Raw genomic sequence first — 18,693 nt, 5'->3', positions numbered from 1 at the left:
CTCTAAATATCTTGTTCACGAGCCGAACAGAAACAATAAAAAACATTAAAATATATATTTTTATAGTTCGCAACCGTGTATATTTTAAAATAATATCCTAGTATACTAATTTGCATGGAAAACCACTTCACAAAAATATTTCAATTAAGAATATTTATTCTTACTCGTACCATTTGTATTTTATTAATGAAACTACAATAATTCTCTCATCAAGAAGGCCCAGAATAGCCAGGTGGTTATGGCGCTCGACTAGCAATTTGATGGTCGCGGGTTCGAATCCCCATCATTTCAGCCGCGAGGGCGTTATAATGTGACGGTTAATCCCACTATTCTTGGGTAAAAGAATAGCCTAATAGTTGGCAGTGGGTGGTGATGAATAGCTGCCTTTCCTCTAGTCTTACACTGATAAATTAGGGACGGCTGGCGCAGATAGCCCTCGTGTAGTTTTGCGCGAAATTCAAAAACAAACAAATTCATCAAGAAAATAACTCTAATGATAACTAAAAATGCTACTTCGTCTGGTGTACAATGCCAATGTTGGCGAAACATAATCTATAGATTGGAAATTTGTGGGATAATACACCACTATAAGACTAGTAATAATTTTTGACAAATCTGTATTTACTATCACTATAGAGTTTCCCAGAAAGAATGATATGATAGAAATGTAACCGCAGACCTTGTATGCAGAGGCCATTCGTTCAATACCAAAGCTTATGTACTTGAGGTCAGCTGGGCATGCGACACACCAAGTCTCAGTTGAAACACTATTTAACTGAAAGCTTGCATAAATTTGTATGTGCGTCATGTAATTAAAAATCGTGATTTATTTCAATTTTAATATTCAAAACTAGGCTTCCAAAGAGGCGTGTATTAGAGCTACAGACTGGCGTGAAGGTGGGTTTCTTCGGGTAGATTCCTTCGAAGGACAGCCGGTAAGGCAGACGGCCTTCGCCAGTGGCATTATCCAACCATTCTACAGGAAATCGCTACCTCGTCCAGGTCTACCTGTTCATTGGTGAGCACCTCACTGAAACTGTTGAAAATTACTTTAAATGATAAACACGATAATACGACTTCCGGAGAAACGGTGGAATCAAGTGCTATTGGTAACTTGAAATAACGAGATAGCGTCATTCGACAATAGTATTGGACAGATTTACATACGTAGATAAATAATAATGAAGATTATTACAATAGGAGATATTTGGGGTCAATTGGCAAATCTGTGGACAGGATATGTCTTATTTTTTCTCACGAATATATTTTGTTGGCTTATATTAACTCATCTGACGCTCTTTCACGTCGTGGTTTCCACAGTTGTCTCTTGGTCATTGCTGAGTGAAATCTAAAGCGAAGTCGACACCATTTAATCGAAAGACATCAAACTCATGTGTGGGCCTATGGAAATATCTACATGACAAGAATACGCGTTTCCCTACGAAAAACAGGAGCTCTCGTGTAAATACATATAACTGGTCTACATTTCACTTTTAAGCCAGCTTTCTAATCTCATTATTTTCTTCGGTCCTAGACATCTTGTTGGTCTTAATGTCATCAGTTCATCCATGGCCTTTTCTTGATACCCGTCAATGGGTGTACCGTTTTCCTTTATACCAAGGTAAGTTAAAGACTGGAAATACAAGTTCATATTAAAGTTTATGAGAGCAAAGACTGTATATTTATGTAAGAGTTTTATGCTAGACATCTGTTAAGGTATTCAGTTGAAGCTTAACGATTTGTTTGGTTGATTTTTTTTTCCGAATTCTAATACAATTTATAGAGTAATCATATGAGTTAACCATGTTCATTTGATTTTTTTCCGAATTCTAATACAATTTATAAAGTAATCATATGAGTTAACCATGTTCATGTCTAGAGATACACAGTGGATGAAATTGATAGTTGTATTTTCTTTTCAGCTCTATACCTCTAAAAATGATCGCACTGGACTATTCGCATACAATAAATATTGATAGGCGCTTATTCTACAATGAATTTAAACCAGATTAATCGCTCGCTTGGAATTAGATAAATATATTTTCATACAAATTAAAATATTCAAATAAGCGTAATTAGCCAAATTTCTTTAATTTTGCTTTTAATTTTAGTAGCCGTTTAGCTCATTAGAAAATAATAGAATTTAACACTTAATGAACAACTGGGCTGGGCGTACTTGATGGTCAGTGTATCGGACTGTGAGTGGGGGAGTTTGTGGCTCGCGTTCTGTTACGAAAAACACGCGCTCCGCATTTCAGGATGTGGATTAGCTATAGGAGTGAAGGACATATCCTACTATTTGATGAGATAAAAGTAGTCTAAGTATTAGTAGTGGATGATGTTGAGAATTTCAATTTGAGGGTAGGCTGGTGGAAATCCTGATGACTGATAAAATGGAATCGGGTATACGCTCACCCCAAGCATGGTACTGCTGGCGCACAAAAGTATAACTAATAAAAAGAGGGGGGGGGGGTAGCTCACAGATTAATTTACTCCAATCTTGTTTAAAAGCATGCAAGGCAAACTTTACCTTAAACAAGAGGGAATCCATAATAGTCGCAGCACTTGAAAGGTAATAAACAAAATGATGTAGTATAATTTGAAGAAACTGTGGGTTTCAGAGCCCACTAGGTTACGTTTTATGAGATAAGTTATCGTAAGTAAAGCTGATTAGCGTTTTGCTATTACTGCACTGAAATAATAGTATGGAATTACAAAGTATAATAACACTAGAATGTGTATTTGTTTACAGAATGTGCGCTAACATATACTCTTGGTGTTTATTTTATCTGACAGTAAAATACTTTATGATATCTGGAAGTTGTTTATATTCTGACTCGGTTTTATCCATTTTCTGGGAATTTGTTTATTCTTTTGCAAACAAGCTAAATGAAGATGATAAGCAGCATTAGTCTAACTTTCCTTGGCATTCCGTGATATTTACGTCTGAAGGAACAAGATCAGGCCTTATTCAACGACGGATTATACTGTTACTTCAACACTTTTTTATGTTTTACCGAAATATAGTACAATCGATTTAGTATTGTATAAAGTTCGCAACAAAAACACACATATTGAATAGTGTTTTTGAATAATCTGTGTTCAACAGCGTTTTTAATCTATTTTTTTAGAATTTTCGTGCAAAGCTACAAACAGGCTATCTGCGCCGTCCCTGTTTGTGAACTGACATACTTGAGAGAAGACAGCTAGTAGACAGGATTAGAGTAACTTAATCTACGAGATCTTGGGCGTGGTCAAATATACCAGTAGAAAGAGTTTGATCTTTCAAGTCCAAAACTGTGATTAGATCTCATATCGGTCAAAGGATGACGGAGCTATGACCTAAAAGTTTGTATTCGAAAAAAAAAAAATCAATCTCAGAGCCGTTCTATGAGCTGCAATGCCGCAGCTAACAATTATTATTATTGTACAGTTAGGCCTTTCTGATCGTGTTGTGATCATTGTGTATAATTAAAGATAACTTATAATATTGTTAGCTCGTTCAAATTGCCCAGTTGTAGCTTTTATCCGTTCTGAATAGAGCCACTTGTTTAAACACCTGTGTTTGAACTACGTGTAAATCATGAATAACAATATGTATATCTTTTTGATAATTATTTCCACCGCTGTCATTGTATAAAAATAACGTAGAATTAAATGTATATAAATAATGTCTTAACATAATCGTAATTAGAAATTAGAAAATGTCCTGTCATTTGTCTTTCAATTATTGCCCCTGTTGACTCAGCGGTAAATCTTAGGGATTAGAACGCTAAAAGTCAGCTTTCGATACCCGCGGTGGGCAGGGCATAGATAGCCAATTGTTCAGCTTTCTACTTAATAGAAAACAATCTATCTTTCCTTTATTTTCACTGCTACCTATTGAAAATGATCCACCAATGACTGATGAGTAAATTAAATTCCAAATTATTAGCTTAAGTCACAGCCCTTGAATGAACTAATCTACTAATCAGTATAAAGTAAAATTAAGATAAAAACCTGTTTTTAATATGTATCAAACAAGAATGATACAGAAATTGTTTAGAAACAAGATCATTTAAAACAGTAATGGTGATACATGTTTTTGCAAAAGTGTTTATCATGATTCTAGTTAGTCCAACACTTGCTTTCATGAAAAGCTGCTGGTGTCGTTATAAAAAACTTACTGTCAAATTTCAATTGAATTTAAAATATTCCACTGTACATCATCAAGCAACACTGCCGATGTATGGTGAAAATGAGTTAAACATTTATCTGCACTCGAGTACACGAGGGTTACATATGTATTATATGGACTATATAACTTGAGTTAGCTTTATCAAGCTTAACTATGAATTCTGATCCGAAAGAAGGAAATGTCAAGTTACGTAAACACACATGCAAATGTTTGGGAATAATATTATATAACATATCTGTTTAATGAAGCCGGCACAGCGGTATGTCTGCGGACTTCCAACGCTATAAACCGGGGGGTTTCGATACCCGTGGTGGGCAAAGCACAAATAGTCCATTGTGTAGCTTGTGCTTACCTTCAAACAAATTGTTTACTTGATCCAAAAGTAACGGTAGCCAGCTGTTAATTGATCCAATAGTAACGGTAGCTAGCTGTTAATTGATCCAGGAGTAACGGTAGCCAGCTGTTAATTGATCCAATAGTAACGGTAGCTAGCTGTTAATTGATCCAGGAGTAACGGTAGCCAGCTGTTAATTGATCCAATAGTAACGGTATGTTTAATTGATCCAGGAGTAACGGTAGCCAGCTGTCAATTGATTCAATAGTAACAGTTGCCAGCTGTTAATTGATCCAATAATAACGGTAGCCAGCTGTTAATTGATCCAATAGTAACGGTAGCCAGCTGTTAATTGATCCAATAATAAAGGTAGCCAGCTGTTAATTGATCCAATAGTAACGGTAGCCAGCTATTAATTGATTCAATAGTAACAGTTGCCAGCTGTTAATTGATCCAATAATAACGGTAGCCAGCTGTTATTTGATCTAATAGTAACGGTAGCCAGCTGTTAATTGATCCAATAGTAACAGTTGCCAGCTGTTAATTGATCCAATAGTAACGGTAGCTAGCTGTTAATTGATCCAGGAGTAACGGTAGCAAGCTGTTAATTGATCCAATAGTAACGGTATGTTTAATTGATCCAATAGTAACGGTATGTTTAATTGATCCAGGAGTAACGGTAGCCAGCTGTTAATTCATCCAATAGTAGCGGTATGTTTAATTGATCCAATAGTAACGGTAGCCAGCTGTTAATTGATCCAATAATAAAGGTAGCCATCTGTTAATTAATCCAATAGTAACGGTAGCCAGCTATTAATTGATTCAATAGTAACAGTTGCCAGCTGTTAATTGATCCAATAATAACGGTAGCCAGCTGTTAATTGATCCAATAGTAACGGTAGCCAGCTGTTAATTGATCCAATAGTAACAGTTGCCAGCTGTTAATTGATCCAATAATAACGGTAGCCAGCTGTTAATTGATCCAATAGTAACGGTAGCCAGCTATTAATTGATTCAATAGTAACAGTTTCCAGCTGTTAATTGATCCAATAATAACGGTAGCCAGCTGTTAATTGATCCAATAGTAACGGTAGCCAGCTGTTAGATGACTAAATTTCGGTTTATGAAATAAGTAAAGAATTACTTATGTCAATTTTCTCTTGGAAGAAAGACTTAAACTTCAACAATGGGAATATGCGCTTTTGTTGCTGACAAGCTTGGAATTAAAGATAATTTAGAGTACAAATTCAGTGTAAGATATGTTCCTTTGTCTGCCGATCTGATCTAATTATTTGATATTTACTGAACAAATTACCCTTTACATCACTGAGTAGGTCGTTTCTGTTCCATTTTCATTTTGTACCTTTGTACAGAAAAGAAGTATTTCCTATTCGTAACACATCATTTTAAGTGTCATTTACAAAAAATGTCATTAGTCTAGTAAACCACTTCTAGAGGTCAAAACGATATATTAATATGCTAGTTGTTGCATTTCAAACACAATATACTTTACCATGTTAAATGTTTTCAGTTAGCCACTATTTTCCTTATTTAGTATACTCACTTTGCTCACATCAGACTTCAGTAGATTTTTGTTAGCGTGCCTCTCTACATGGATGATATGTCATGGTTTAGTGTGTTAGTAACATTATTTTCATTGCTAAATGGACTTAAAGGAAAGATTGTTAACAATGTGGCAGTAGTACATTTATTATGTCCGAGCAGAAACGTTTATAGTATGTTTATGATTCTGGATTAATAGATGATTATAAATACATTTTTATCAGAACTTCGGTTTCATCTATTTTAGAATTTTTTTTTCCAATTGTTACACGATATGTTTTTGCTAAAATATGAATAATTGAGAATATTTATACTGTGAAAAAAGAACAAGACTTAGTTCTCTTTTGTCATGACTATTTTAATGGAGTATGCAGAAAATCTATGATTGTGGTAGCCTTTCTTTCAAGATAGGGAATTACAGAAGACTGAGTACCTAATAGTAAACATGCAAATCAGCATGTCTTGTGGAAAACTACAACCGATACAAAGTCACGATGGAACGGCATATACCAGAAGTGCATTGTGACACTGTTTGAGAAGGGTATGTAATAGCTTTTTCCTGCCACTAATAGCAAGTGTGATTCCACGAACACAAAGATCATTTACTGTACCTTCCACGTGCCCTAGGCAACAGTATACTGTATAATCAAGTCACGTGTGTACAACATATCTGTTTAACCGTCGCATAACTTACGCAGTTGGAGAATGAAACGAGTATTCATGGTATTTCATACAAAGACATATATATCTATGGATTTCTGTGCGATAGGACTGATGGAACAGGTGATAGAAAACATTTGTACCTTTAGATTATGGAAAGCAATAGAAAGGAGAGGTGTACCTTACGACAGAGCCTTTGTTCCCTTACACCAGATAGATTATGAAAAGCAATAGGAAGGAGAGGTGTACTTTACGACAGAACCTTTGTTCCCTTACACAAGATAGATTATGAAAAGCAATAGGAAGGAGAGGTTTACTTTACGACAGAGCCTTTGCTCCCTTACACCAGATAGATTATGGAAAGCAAAAAGGGGAGAGGTGTACTTTACGACAGAGCCTTTTGCAATAAAAACTACGCTGCAGAGCTATTGTCAAGATATACGAATTTCATATAGATTATGACCGAAAGTAGTGACATGGCTTCTAACAACGTGGTGAGGCTCCAAAATCATTTTGATATAACGTATTCAACCTCGTATTTCAAAGTGTTCATTAAATTATGAGATATTTTAAGGTTTGAGTTATTCTTCATTTATTTGGCATATGAAAATGGATTGTTATCTAATGCTACATTTATTTAGATTCATTCAATAGATATAAAACTGGTTATTTATGGGGTCAAGATGGTCGAAAAGACTTTCTCTTTAAGCTTGGGTAACGGAATCAAGTTACCAGCCTATAGGAACTTATAACACATTGAACAGTTAATTTGGCGGGAAAGCACTGAATTCTTGTCGAAAAGTTAAAGTCAAAGAGATCCTAACAACAATTACACGAGGAACTATAACAACCAATGTTGCTAATGGTAATATTTCTAAAATTATAGGACATATAGTCCAAAGAAATGTATTTGGTATTTGCTGCAAGATGTTCCTTGCGTGTATAGAATTCTTTCACGTAATGTACGAACACCGTTGTACTAAAGAATCCAACTTATTGATAACACTAACATAAAATAGCTACGTATTTCAAAGGCCCACTCATGATTCCCAAAGACCGCAATGTAGCAACAAAGCTCCTCCATTATTCCCAATTACTTTAATATCTACCTGCTAGCTTCTGATTGTAAAACAAAAATGGTGTTCCTGGGATCCAGAAGAGGCACCGAACACAAAATCTGATGCCACATTCGAGCTTAGCGACCATTGAAACCTACTCCTAGACCTCCAACACGTTTAGGTGAATTTTCGGGTGTGTTTTAACCCTGCGACCATAAAAACCTACTTCTAGACCTCCAACACGTTTAGGTGACTTTTCGGGCGTGTTTTAACCCTGCGACCATGGAAACCTACTCCTAGACCTCCAACACGTTTAGGTGACTTTTCGGGCGTGTTTTAACCCTGCGACCACAAAAATCTACTTCTAGACCTCCAACACGTTTAGGTGACTTTTCGGGCGTGTTTTAATCCTGCAACCATGGAAACCTACTTTTAGACCTCCAACACGTTTAGGTGACTTTTCGGGCGTGTTTTAATCCTGCAACCATGGAAACCTACTTTTAGACCTCCAACACGTTTAGGTGACTTTTCGGGCGTGTTTTAACCCTGCCACCATGGAAACCTACTCCTAGACCTCCAACACGTTTAGGTGATTTTTCGGGCGTGTTTTAACCCTGCGACCACAGAAACCTACTTCTAGACCTCCAACACGTCTAGGCGACCTTTTGGGCATGTTTTTTAACCCTGTGACCATGGAAACCTACTTCTAGACCTTCAACACATTTAGGTGACATTTTGAGCGTGTTCTAGCCTTTTTTTGGTACCCCACGTAAGAAAGGGTAGAGTGTACGACATATAGATAAATACACACTCTGGGCCACAACGAATCCGCCTGTCAACTTAGTCCTGTTAGCTTCCTGGGCCGCCAGGAGGCCGCCTGCCACACTTGGTCCTGTTATCTCTAAAATTGTGAGAACAGCTCACAGACAAACAAATTCACAAACACACATCATGTATTAATTTCCAAATAAAAAAGTTTTCAGATTGTCATTATATACCAGCTTATTGTACTATAGATTTCCAGTTAACATTATTTTTTTCTACTTTTTGTTTCATATTCTAGCTACCTACATTTATAACCTCCGTGAATGGCGTATCGGATCTTGTGATAATTATCAATGAACTTTGAGTTTGTCTGACCTACCTTTCAAATTTCAGGGTTTTCATAAATAAATAAAACATGTTTATTGCAACATAAAATATCGGGATATTAATGGAGAATTATATATAACCAGTAAGTTCGTAAATTTAAGCATGTTAACATACTGTTAATAAATAATACAATATAGTAAATCTATAAATCCACGCATTTTAACATCATTGCATGCTTTTTTATTTTATTTTTATTAGGAATTAGTCTTCCTTCAAATGATTGTTCTATTTTAACCAAACCAAATGGGCCGCCTTCACTTCCAACAAGACAACCAAAGTTTTGTAAAGTATGTGGTGACAAAGCTAAAAGTTACCATTTCGGGGGTCTCTCTTGTGACAGTTGCAAAGCTTTCTTCAGACGTTCAGTACAGAGTACAGGCTACAAGAACTTCCAATGTCCCTACAAGCGCATTTGTGAAATCACTATCAGTTCCAGAAAGTGTTGCCAGTTCTGTAGGTTCCACAAATGTGTGGCCATCGGGATGGAGAAAAGCTGGGTCATGACAGAAGAGGAACGTTTGCGTATTTTAAGAATTCGCACGGCAAAGCGACAACACCAGCATGACATGTATCCTAAACCTGGGAGAAAACATCAGATGGACTATTATCCAGAAATTAACAATATCCGAAAATTTTTAACAGAAGAAGACATCAGGTGCATAGAGTCTATTATGAACTCATATCAGGTGAGTTATATGACAATAGCTTTTAGCAGTAGCTTATGTAACAATGCTTACGATCGAAGCCCGATAGAAATATTAGATATGTTTTTCACGGTCGTCAAACAGTTTGCACATTTCGCTCAGCAACTATGTTCTTTTTCCGTTATTCCTCGATATGATCAAGAAATTTTGCTACGGACCGGTGTCATGGAATTGTGTTTTTTACGTGGTGCATACATGTTTAATGAAAACCACATGTGCTGGCCTGATCATGAGAAAATGTTTTGTAAAGCTTCTCCTAAACTTTTAGCAGAAGATCTGAAAAAATTGGTAACAACAGAACTTTTTGAGAAACACATGAAATTCATCGAAGGTGTTAAAGATCTGCAAATTGATGAACCAACGCTAATGATCTTGCTCGTAACAGTCTTACTGTCTTCAGATAGACCTGGGCTCCAAAATGTGGATTTAGTTGCAAGAGAGCAAGAAAAATATTGCGTTTTGCTTAAAAACTATATGTTGTGGCGATACGGAGCCAGCAGAGCATCAGTTCTTTATCCTAAACTGTTTTTAAAGCTCCCAAACTTAAGAGAACTTACTGACATTCATAGTGATTACTACTTAAGTCTAAACAAGTTGGAAGTTCAAGAAATTCAAAGACGTTTATCTTGCCCAAGAATCGAGTCACCGACACACGAAGAGAGCTCGTTAAACATTTTTCCAAGAAAAGTAGATTTAAGAAAGAGGAAAAGATGGAGCTTTTCTCATGACTTGTTAGCAGACTTGGATTCTTTCTCTTGTGGTTCTATCGAGGACGAATCAAGTTCTAATGGTTCTGATAAGTCTTCTTGGACATCACAAAAACCAAGCTCAGGTTAAATGGTTTGAAATCTGAACTAATTCTTTTGTCTTTGCAATTTAATGGTATCTAAAAATTTTGCTTTTTGTACAAACAGCAGCTTTACCTATATCATTAATGTTTCAATTTTGGCCAAAGACTTTTATATTAATATTCTCTTTCCTAGTATCTTTGATTATTATTTTTTAATTTATGTGATGTGCAGTTAACATACTTTGCTGTTACTTCCGTCATTAATTTTGAAAATTTATGAGTATGAATATGTAATATTAGAAAATATTTGTGCGTTTGATTTTACAGTAATACGTTGTGATTATTTTATCGTCTAGTCTAAGTGTTTAGCTAAAAGCTTACGCTACTTTGTTTGTTATATCTCAATTACTTCAGAAAATAATTTGTCTTTAGTGCATTTTGCGCAGTGTTTGTACTTTGCATGATTTTAATTTTTCAGTCTTCTACAGCAAAATAAAATACTGGCTGAATTCTAACACTGTTCACACAAAATTATTCAAGTGTTATATAATTTATTTCGAAATTCACTAAGAATTTGTCTTTAGTGCATTTTGCGCAGTGTTTGTACTTTGTATGATTTTAATTTTTCAGTCTCCTTCAGCAAAGTAAAATACTGGCTGAATTCTAATACTGTTCACACAAAATTATTCAAGTGTTATATAATTTATTTCGAAATTCACACTAACGTTCATTTGATCATTAACAATGATCGACTAACATGTCAACACTTTTGAAGAAGTCCTAAAATGGAATAAAAATATTTTTTGACGTTATCTGTGATATGATCATACAAAACATTGTTTAGTTTTTGTATCTTAAAAGCACATTTTTCTAATTTTGTTTTTATCACGCAGCCAGATTATATTTGTTACAATTTAATGAAATGTCAATAACTTACCTTAACATATTCTCCTTCATATGTTTTCAAAGATCATTTGTCAACCGTACATACCACTGACTGATAGAATCACAGCTGGTTACAAGGAAACTAATGATTTCATACTTTTAAAATGAAGTTGAAAGCTATAATGAATTCAAGTATGATGGATTTGGGTTAAAACCTGTTGTTCTTGAACACGAGAAAAGTCCATAAACTTATAAGCCATACTATCTCTACACAAAAATGCTAAATCTCCACCTAAGTATATGCACCAAAAAGGGTCGTTTGTTGTTAAGCGCAAAGCTACACAATGGGCTATTTGTGCTGTACCCACAACGAGTATCGAAACCCAGTTTTTTAGTTTCAGTAGTAAGTAAACCAAAATGAGTTAAGAATACTAACAGAAATCCGGGTTTTCAGATCTGAGCATTTAACACCACTTAGACTCTTCTGTTCTAAGTTATTTCTTTGATTATTCCATACAACTGACATTTCCCATTAGCGTTAAAATATATGAATTAATGTTGTGTATATATGCACACACAAATATGATAACATTTACTAATGTAAAAGTGTTGATTTGTTTAACGCCATATCAATTTTACTTCGGGGAGTGAGAGGTAGAATCGTTGACCTATGTTCGAATTCCCTTAAGTTTACTCACGTAGGCTGTTATTGAACATGTATTACTAGTGACTTACACGTTCTGAATCTTATCACTTAACATTAGTTATCAACAAGTAAACTATATAAGAGATTTGAGAAGTACCAGCAATTTCACTGTTGTAGAAATACAAGATTTTCAATAAAAACAAAGTATAACGCATTGATTTAGACTGTTCTTCTTCAGTTTATATCGCCCCCAATATTTCAATGGGCTTATGACACTAAAATCGGGTTTCGAAACTCGCGGTTGGAAGAACACAGAAATCTCATTCTGTAGCATTGAGATTTACAACAAACGGAACAGTTTAAACAGGCTAAGAAAGAATAAGAAACGAAACAAAGCCTTGAGCTGAGATGAAGGTCTTTGAGACGAAATGAGACTTTCCAATAGCTGTTTAACTAAACTCTTTCTTTTCAGCACATTTCTTAAAATTACTTCAAAGCAGACGCATTGAAATTAGCTTCATTTTTCTTCTTCTTCACGAATCAGTGTCTTTCGTCTGATAGAAGTTACCGTCATAGAAGCGTTTCACTAAACTAATGTGGAGTCGGCTTATTGTTCCAAAAATCCTAATGTGAATGATGCATGTATGGAGTCTGATAAATTCCATAATGTAGTGTAAAATGCCTACACTCGTATTAAAAAAATGACTATTAGATAGTTTTTAGTTGGGGACCAAACATAAGACCTTGAAAGCCGTAGTAGAATAATTAAAAGAATGTGATAAAAACATTTGCATAACATTTTTGTAAAGTCTAATGGGACTCCTTGCTTCATTAACTTAGAAATTTTTATATCGCTGTGTTTAGTGTATTATACTGTATACAAATAACTTTTCACATACGTTTCTAGTTGCGCTAAGCCACAGCTCTATATTGAAACCAACGATTTCCTTCTTTCTGAGATGTGGATTGTGATAGACGTGTAATTTGGAATCCGTAATATGACAAAATAAGAAAAGTCTGATAAAACATATATGTAGTTAAATCAAGTTTTCATCACCTTTATAAATTATATTTGTTATTTCAATGATTTGTTTCAGGTTTCTTTCACTATGATTGACGGTTATTTTTAATGTTATGGATACAAATTACAACATTGTTATTAAAAATTACGGTTCAAGAACGTGTTTAACCTGAATGTACTTAGGAAACCTGCATGAAATATTTTTTGTAATGTACTAAAGCTTGGGAATAAAAATATGCTTCAATAACGCTTACACCTGTTTCTCTACGTTTTTAAATTGGTATGTCAGATGATTTGAATAATAAAAAGGAAAAAGGTAATTTAATTCTGGAAGAATGAGAAATATTTGAACCTATACTGTTTTAACAAAAAAGATTCAATTTTCAGAAACTATATGGGTTATAATTTACACCGGAATTGACGAATATGTTAGATAAGCTATGTAAATAAATTTATATGTAATTAATCTGTAATATACGAATACTAGTTGTTATTCGTTATAGTAACGAACTATTCCATTTGCTGCTGTATAATTGGAGAGGTCTCAAAGTCTATAATACATGATTCATTGCTAACTATACACTGCATTTATAACACTTCTGTACATTATATGTCTGGAAGGCTATGATGTACATTCCAATGTTAAATGTAAATAACAATTAGGAACCTAAATTAAATTATTAAGCCTATTCCAACATATAATATTCCATAAGCCAATAATATATAGTTTTAAATAATATAAAAAACAAATGTAAGTGACAAACCATATCTCAGTACTTTGAACAATGGAAATTTCTAGAACAGCACATGTTCTCCTAATAGTTGATTTACCTTTGGTAACAAATACACCACTCAGATTGATCTTCTTATTGACTAGTTTTGAGCAGTTTTGTTTAAATAGTTTGACTTTCAAGAAGATAGACGATCTGCCTTATTAATGTTGTACTCAGTAGATATAAATATTCAATGAATATAGTTTTGATGATTTTTTGAGGTACCTTTCATGCCTTTTGCTGGTTATGTACAATAAACTACTGTTCAGGTTTAAGGCACAGTAAACAAGAAAAACACCCACGATCTCACAAATTAACGGGCTCTTAGTCGAATATAAGAAAGAGATAACACGAAGGATGTAGATTATATTCTGCAAAATGAAGGTTTTATAAAAGTTGTATTCTGCCATTTAGACACGTTTCTACTTCACCTCTGAAACATTTACACTTGGATCAATGGTCTTCTTTTCTTGTTATTTTAGTTTCAAGTTTGACGACTGTAAGTACGATGTCTATCTACATGCGTGTACATCGAAAAAAAGAAAAAGCTTATTTCAAAATGTAATGTTGTAGATAATGAAAATTTAAAATTACATTATTTACTAAACGTTTCTATTTTCAGATTGTGTTATTCTTCAGTCTTGAAAGTATATTAGGAGTCCATATGCTTACAACTACACATAAAAACATATATATAGAAACATTATTTATGAAATGTTGAACATCTTAAAGCTATCATTAACATATAGCACACCATCTTTGTACTATTTTGATCATAGCAAATGTTAGTACTTTTATTTAGCCGAATAAAGATTTTCACCTACATACCAACTATACGTAAATGTCATTAGATATTTGATGTAAAATAAAACGACAATATATGAACAGCGTGCAGCTTCACTATCGTAATCTAAAGTTCAACCTTCAAGGTTCTTCAATGGCATGATGATCGTAAACACCCATAATATTAACTTTATAAGGTAGTAAATAAGAGCGGGTTTAACGCAAGTCATCTGTTTATTAATTCGTTTCCAAAGCCATAAAAGTTAAAAAAATTAAGAATTTTAAATATATTCTTTAAAAATTTATATCATTCCATCATGTTTTTACACTGTCTTTGAAGTACAACATGTTTTGCGTTTGATATTCATTGTTGCAAAATTTACTATGATATTATAACACTATGCTTCGAGTATCACTACAATCTATGAAAGCTGCATTAATATATGTTTAGATCATTATCATTTACCTTTAAAAAATGTTTTTGTTTGGTACTTCTCAGGACAGTCGATCTGATTATTTGTCTTGATTTAAACCAACCAGAAAACATTCTGTAAACAGCTTTCAACAGTACTTATTTTATGTTTGTTAAGTTTTTAGAATATTTTTTTTCTATAACCGGTTCAATGTTTGTATGCCAATTTTTAATAGTTTGCTATTAGGTTCCATAAAATGTTAAAGTTAATGCATATAGGTTTTATATTTGGTACAACTTAATAAAACTTGAATTATAGATTATACCTCAAAATCACTCAAAATCAACGAAGAAGAAAGGATATGTGGTTTTAAACGGAAGGAATATAAACTCACATCATCTACTTGTGCTCTAAGCCTATAGACGAGTTACCAAGTCATGCGGGTTCAGTGCCTCCAATCCTCCCTGGAGGCTCTATTCTATGACTTATGATATGGAAAAACACACGTGACAACACGAAGTTAAAGTGAACCAAGTTATTACGCCAGTATGTGTTATCATTCACTTTTTCTCCACACATCATTGGTGAATGGTCAGAATATACATAAGGGTGATCAAAATAACTCTATGGAACCCCGGCTATATGCCTCACCTCACAGAAATAATAGTCATCGTATTGTGAAAGAGCGAATACATTTTTAACATTATGTGACGTGTTCCTATAACAGTGGTTTCATTGTGGTCTTTCGAGTAAGGCCGCCATTAGATAAGTTTACGTTGACAAGATATATGACTGTTGTTTTTAAATTAAGAAGTCGGCACTTTTAACCTTGAAAGCCCGCCAACCACCTGTCTTATTCTTGGAAATGCGCGAGTCAAGAATTTACACTATTATTATTATTGTTAAACTAATTTCAAACGAATAACTTTTAGATTCTTCTCTGTAACGTTTTCAATCCACGAGTAATTTAAATGTAGTTCCTCATTAAACATGTATTATTTACTTCTTCTAATCAAATTATAAATTATAGACTAATGTAAACAAAAACAAATTACCGCATAAAATTGCTTAGTGTTCTTCCGCTTGTCGGAAGAGTACATTTGAGAGTGAAATAAATTTCTTTCTGTTCTTTGTCATAATTATGATTATATATACATGTATGTCTCCCAATGAACTTCGAGACTTGTATTGACTTTAAAACTATTCGGCTAAGGACAACATAGAAATTTTGAAATACCTATTTGAACTGTATATATATATATATTTCTTTTTTTGAACTTGTTCACACAGCTTGTTTGTTTGTAGTTAAGCGCAAAGCTACACAATGGGCTATCAGTGCTCTACTCACCACGGATATCGAAACTCGGTTTCTAGCGTTGTAAGTCCTTATACATACTGCTGTGCCACTGGGGTGCTGTTCATACAGAAATATATATATATATTACACTTTTATCGTAGGCTGGCATCAACAACTTAAGGAATGTTGCAAAAAATTATCATGTGTACAAGGGTTGATTACGTTTTGGAACCTCACCACGTCGTTACCGTCCATGTTGCTACATCCGATCGTACTTTATCTGACGACAGTGTACCTTGATAATAGCCCTGCAGCTTAGATTCGAATACAAAAGTTAAAATTTTATAACGTCAAAACTACATCCATTCTCCCTTTTAGCGTTCCATAATACCTTTAATGCACGAGGACGACAGCTTCCAAGCGACAGTTTGAACAGTGTCATTGCACAGAAATCCATAGGTCACTTGACCGATGTTTCTTCGTACGAAATAGCATGAATGTCTGTTTCGTTCTAAAGCTTCTGGAAGCATACGACAATTGAACGGATATGTCGTGCAAGCAACTTCCGTATAAGTACGTTGTGTCACTTTCCCAAACGGTTTGTTTATATGTTATTAAGCACAAAGCTATAAAATGTTGAATAATCCGATAACAACAACGAGTTATACTATAATAATATATCTGAGATTTGAACAAAATTTTTGTTGCATAATAGATATTTGATTAAATTTATCTAAACATTGAAGTTTTACAAAGTTTAATTATATAAATCACAGTGAAAATATGTATAAAAATATATAAGATATAAAACTTTCAATAACGGTATTATTTACCTATTTTAACAGTATAGCCTTACCCGACAATTATTAAACCAAAGTCTGTTTACCAATGAGTTGCAAAAAACTGTATAGAGGTGTTGCATTGCCATAGAAAAAAACGAAAAAAAAACGAGGTCTTATAGTTTACTCCGGCATATTGGACGCCAGCTGCATATATTCGTCTTAAGTGAAAAAACACAAATTTGTTTTCTAATATTGTGTTATATGACACCGTAAATAATTTTAATGATGTTCACACAGGAAAGTATATCGAGAAAGGTTTCTTTGCATTCGACTCTTTCTTCACAGCTGGTTATAGAACTAAAAAATTTGCTATATCTTGTATTGATATAGGATGCTGCTGATTACTATAAGGGAAAGTTTGAAAAATAATATGGCAGCGACTAATGAAATAGAAAGGTTTGTGACGTCGTGTGCAAAGTCTATATAAGAAAGCGATAAACTGGTTATGTTTACGCCCGGGCAACATAGAACAAAACTACACTGTCATAAACACACTATAATCATGGTTATCTTTCTGTAAGAAAATGTTTTAACATTATAGTTATATAAATTTTATTATTGAATATTTTCGATTACTTAACTAACGGAGTTTAATTAGTAAATTGTCATAGATACCAGTATTAATTCTTACATCAGTTTTATACATTTACAAAAAGTGTACATTTGGAATGAGTTATTTCTACCCAACACCTCAGATGCTCTGACGATAGCACTATCCAGACTTTTTGACTTCATCTACGAAAAATGGTTTATGATTATATATTTCTTAAAACGAACGTTAAAAAAAAAATGCGCTGTTTTTTAATTAATTTTAGATAATAGTTAACGCCAAAGCGATGTGTTCTATACCTTTAATAGTTTCGTTAAGAAAAGTAACAGATTATTGTTGAGCGTGATAGATTCGATAATATACATCCTGCGCCTCGGGGTCATTCTAGGAAAACCAGGTTTTATCTCACTGGTAAATCCTCTCATAGTTTAGACCTGCTCGTCGAAGTCCACGAGGAGTTATCGTATGTCTACAACAAGTCTGCAAAACGAAAACACTGCTGTTTTAACACGTTAGTTCTATTTCATATCAACTTAATATTTTTCAACACAGAGTACAATATTGAATATCACGATACTTCATTGTTATTAATGCGTATTTGTTTGTTTCAGACCAGTTTAAATATTATACTCTCAAACATGAGACAGGAACCAGAAGTCAAGAACAAGACACTTCGTCTCTGAAGATGAAAAAGTGTCTACAGAAAAAACCTGAAAAACAAGAATAACAGCTTAATTGTGGTTAAGGTGTCTGGTGCGCCTCAATTTTGATACGTGTTAAACTGTTATTCTAATAACTACGTGTTTCTGAGAGTTCAAGAATCAAAAAGAACGAAAAAAACTTCCAACTAATGCGATCTTGAACAAAAAGAATGTACCTAAGGATTTGGTAAATAGGATTACTTAAATATTAACTTTGATTATTGAGTAATTTGAATACCTCCTTACTGGAGATTTTTTTCTAACAAATAACTCTAAAGCAGTAGCTACTAAAGATTTTAAGATAAATCTTGTACACGTGTTTTTACTTATTGTAGATTGTATTA

The 18,693-nt window shown here is 33.9% G+C and overlaps 1 protein-coding gene across 1 annotated transcript; it reads left to right on the top strand.

Moving 5' to 3' along the window:
* Positions 1 to 1,551: 1,551 nt before the first annotated feature.
* LOC106460522 (vitamin D3 receptor-like) lies at positions 1,552 to 10,485 on the top strand. The gene is made up of 2 exons (XM_013920241.2): positions 1,552 to 1,621; positions 9,143 to 10,485. Exons 1-2 carry the CDS (start codon positions 1,552 to 1,554, stop codon positions 10,483 to 10,485), a joined length of 1,413 nt encoding a protein of 470 aa, XP_013775695.2.
* Positions 10,486 to 18,693: the final 8,208 nt, after the last annotated feature.

Source organism: Limulus polyphemus, unplaced genomic scaffold (genome assembly GCF_000517525.1).
Source record: "Limulus polyphemus unplaced genomic scaffold, Limulus_polyphemus-2.1.2 Scaffold34, whole genome shotgun sequence".
Classification (NCBI taxonomy): Eukaryota; Metazoa; Arthropoda; class Merostomata; order Xiphosura; family Limulidae; genus Limulus; species Limulus polyphemus.
The sequence above is the reverse complement of the archived record's forward strand: the minus strand, read 5'-3'. Positions and strand labels throughout refer to the sequence as shown.

Bases quoted from the DNA above. Each gene is read 5' to 3' on its own strand.
- LOC106460522 (XM_013920241.2), top strand. From the start codon at position 1,552: ATGTCATCAGTTCATCCATGGCCTTTTCTTGATACCCGTCAATGGGTG. The intron at 1,622-9,142 runs GTAAGTTAAAGA...TATTTTTATTAG, and splicing joins CCGTTTTCCTTTATACCAAG to GAATTAGTCTTCCTTCAAAT.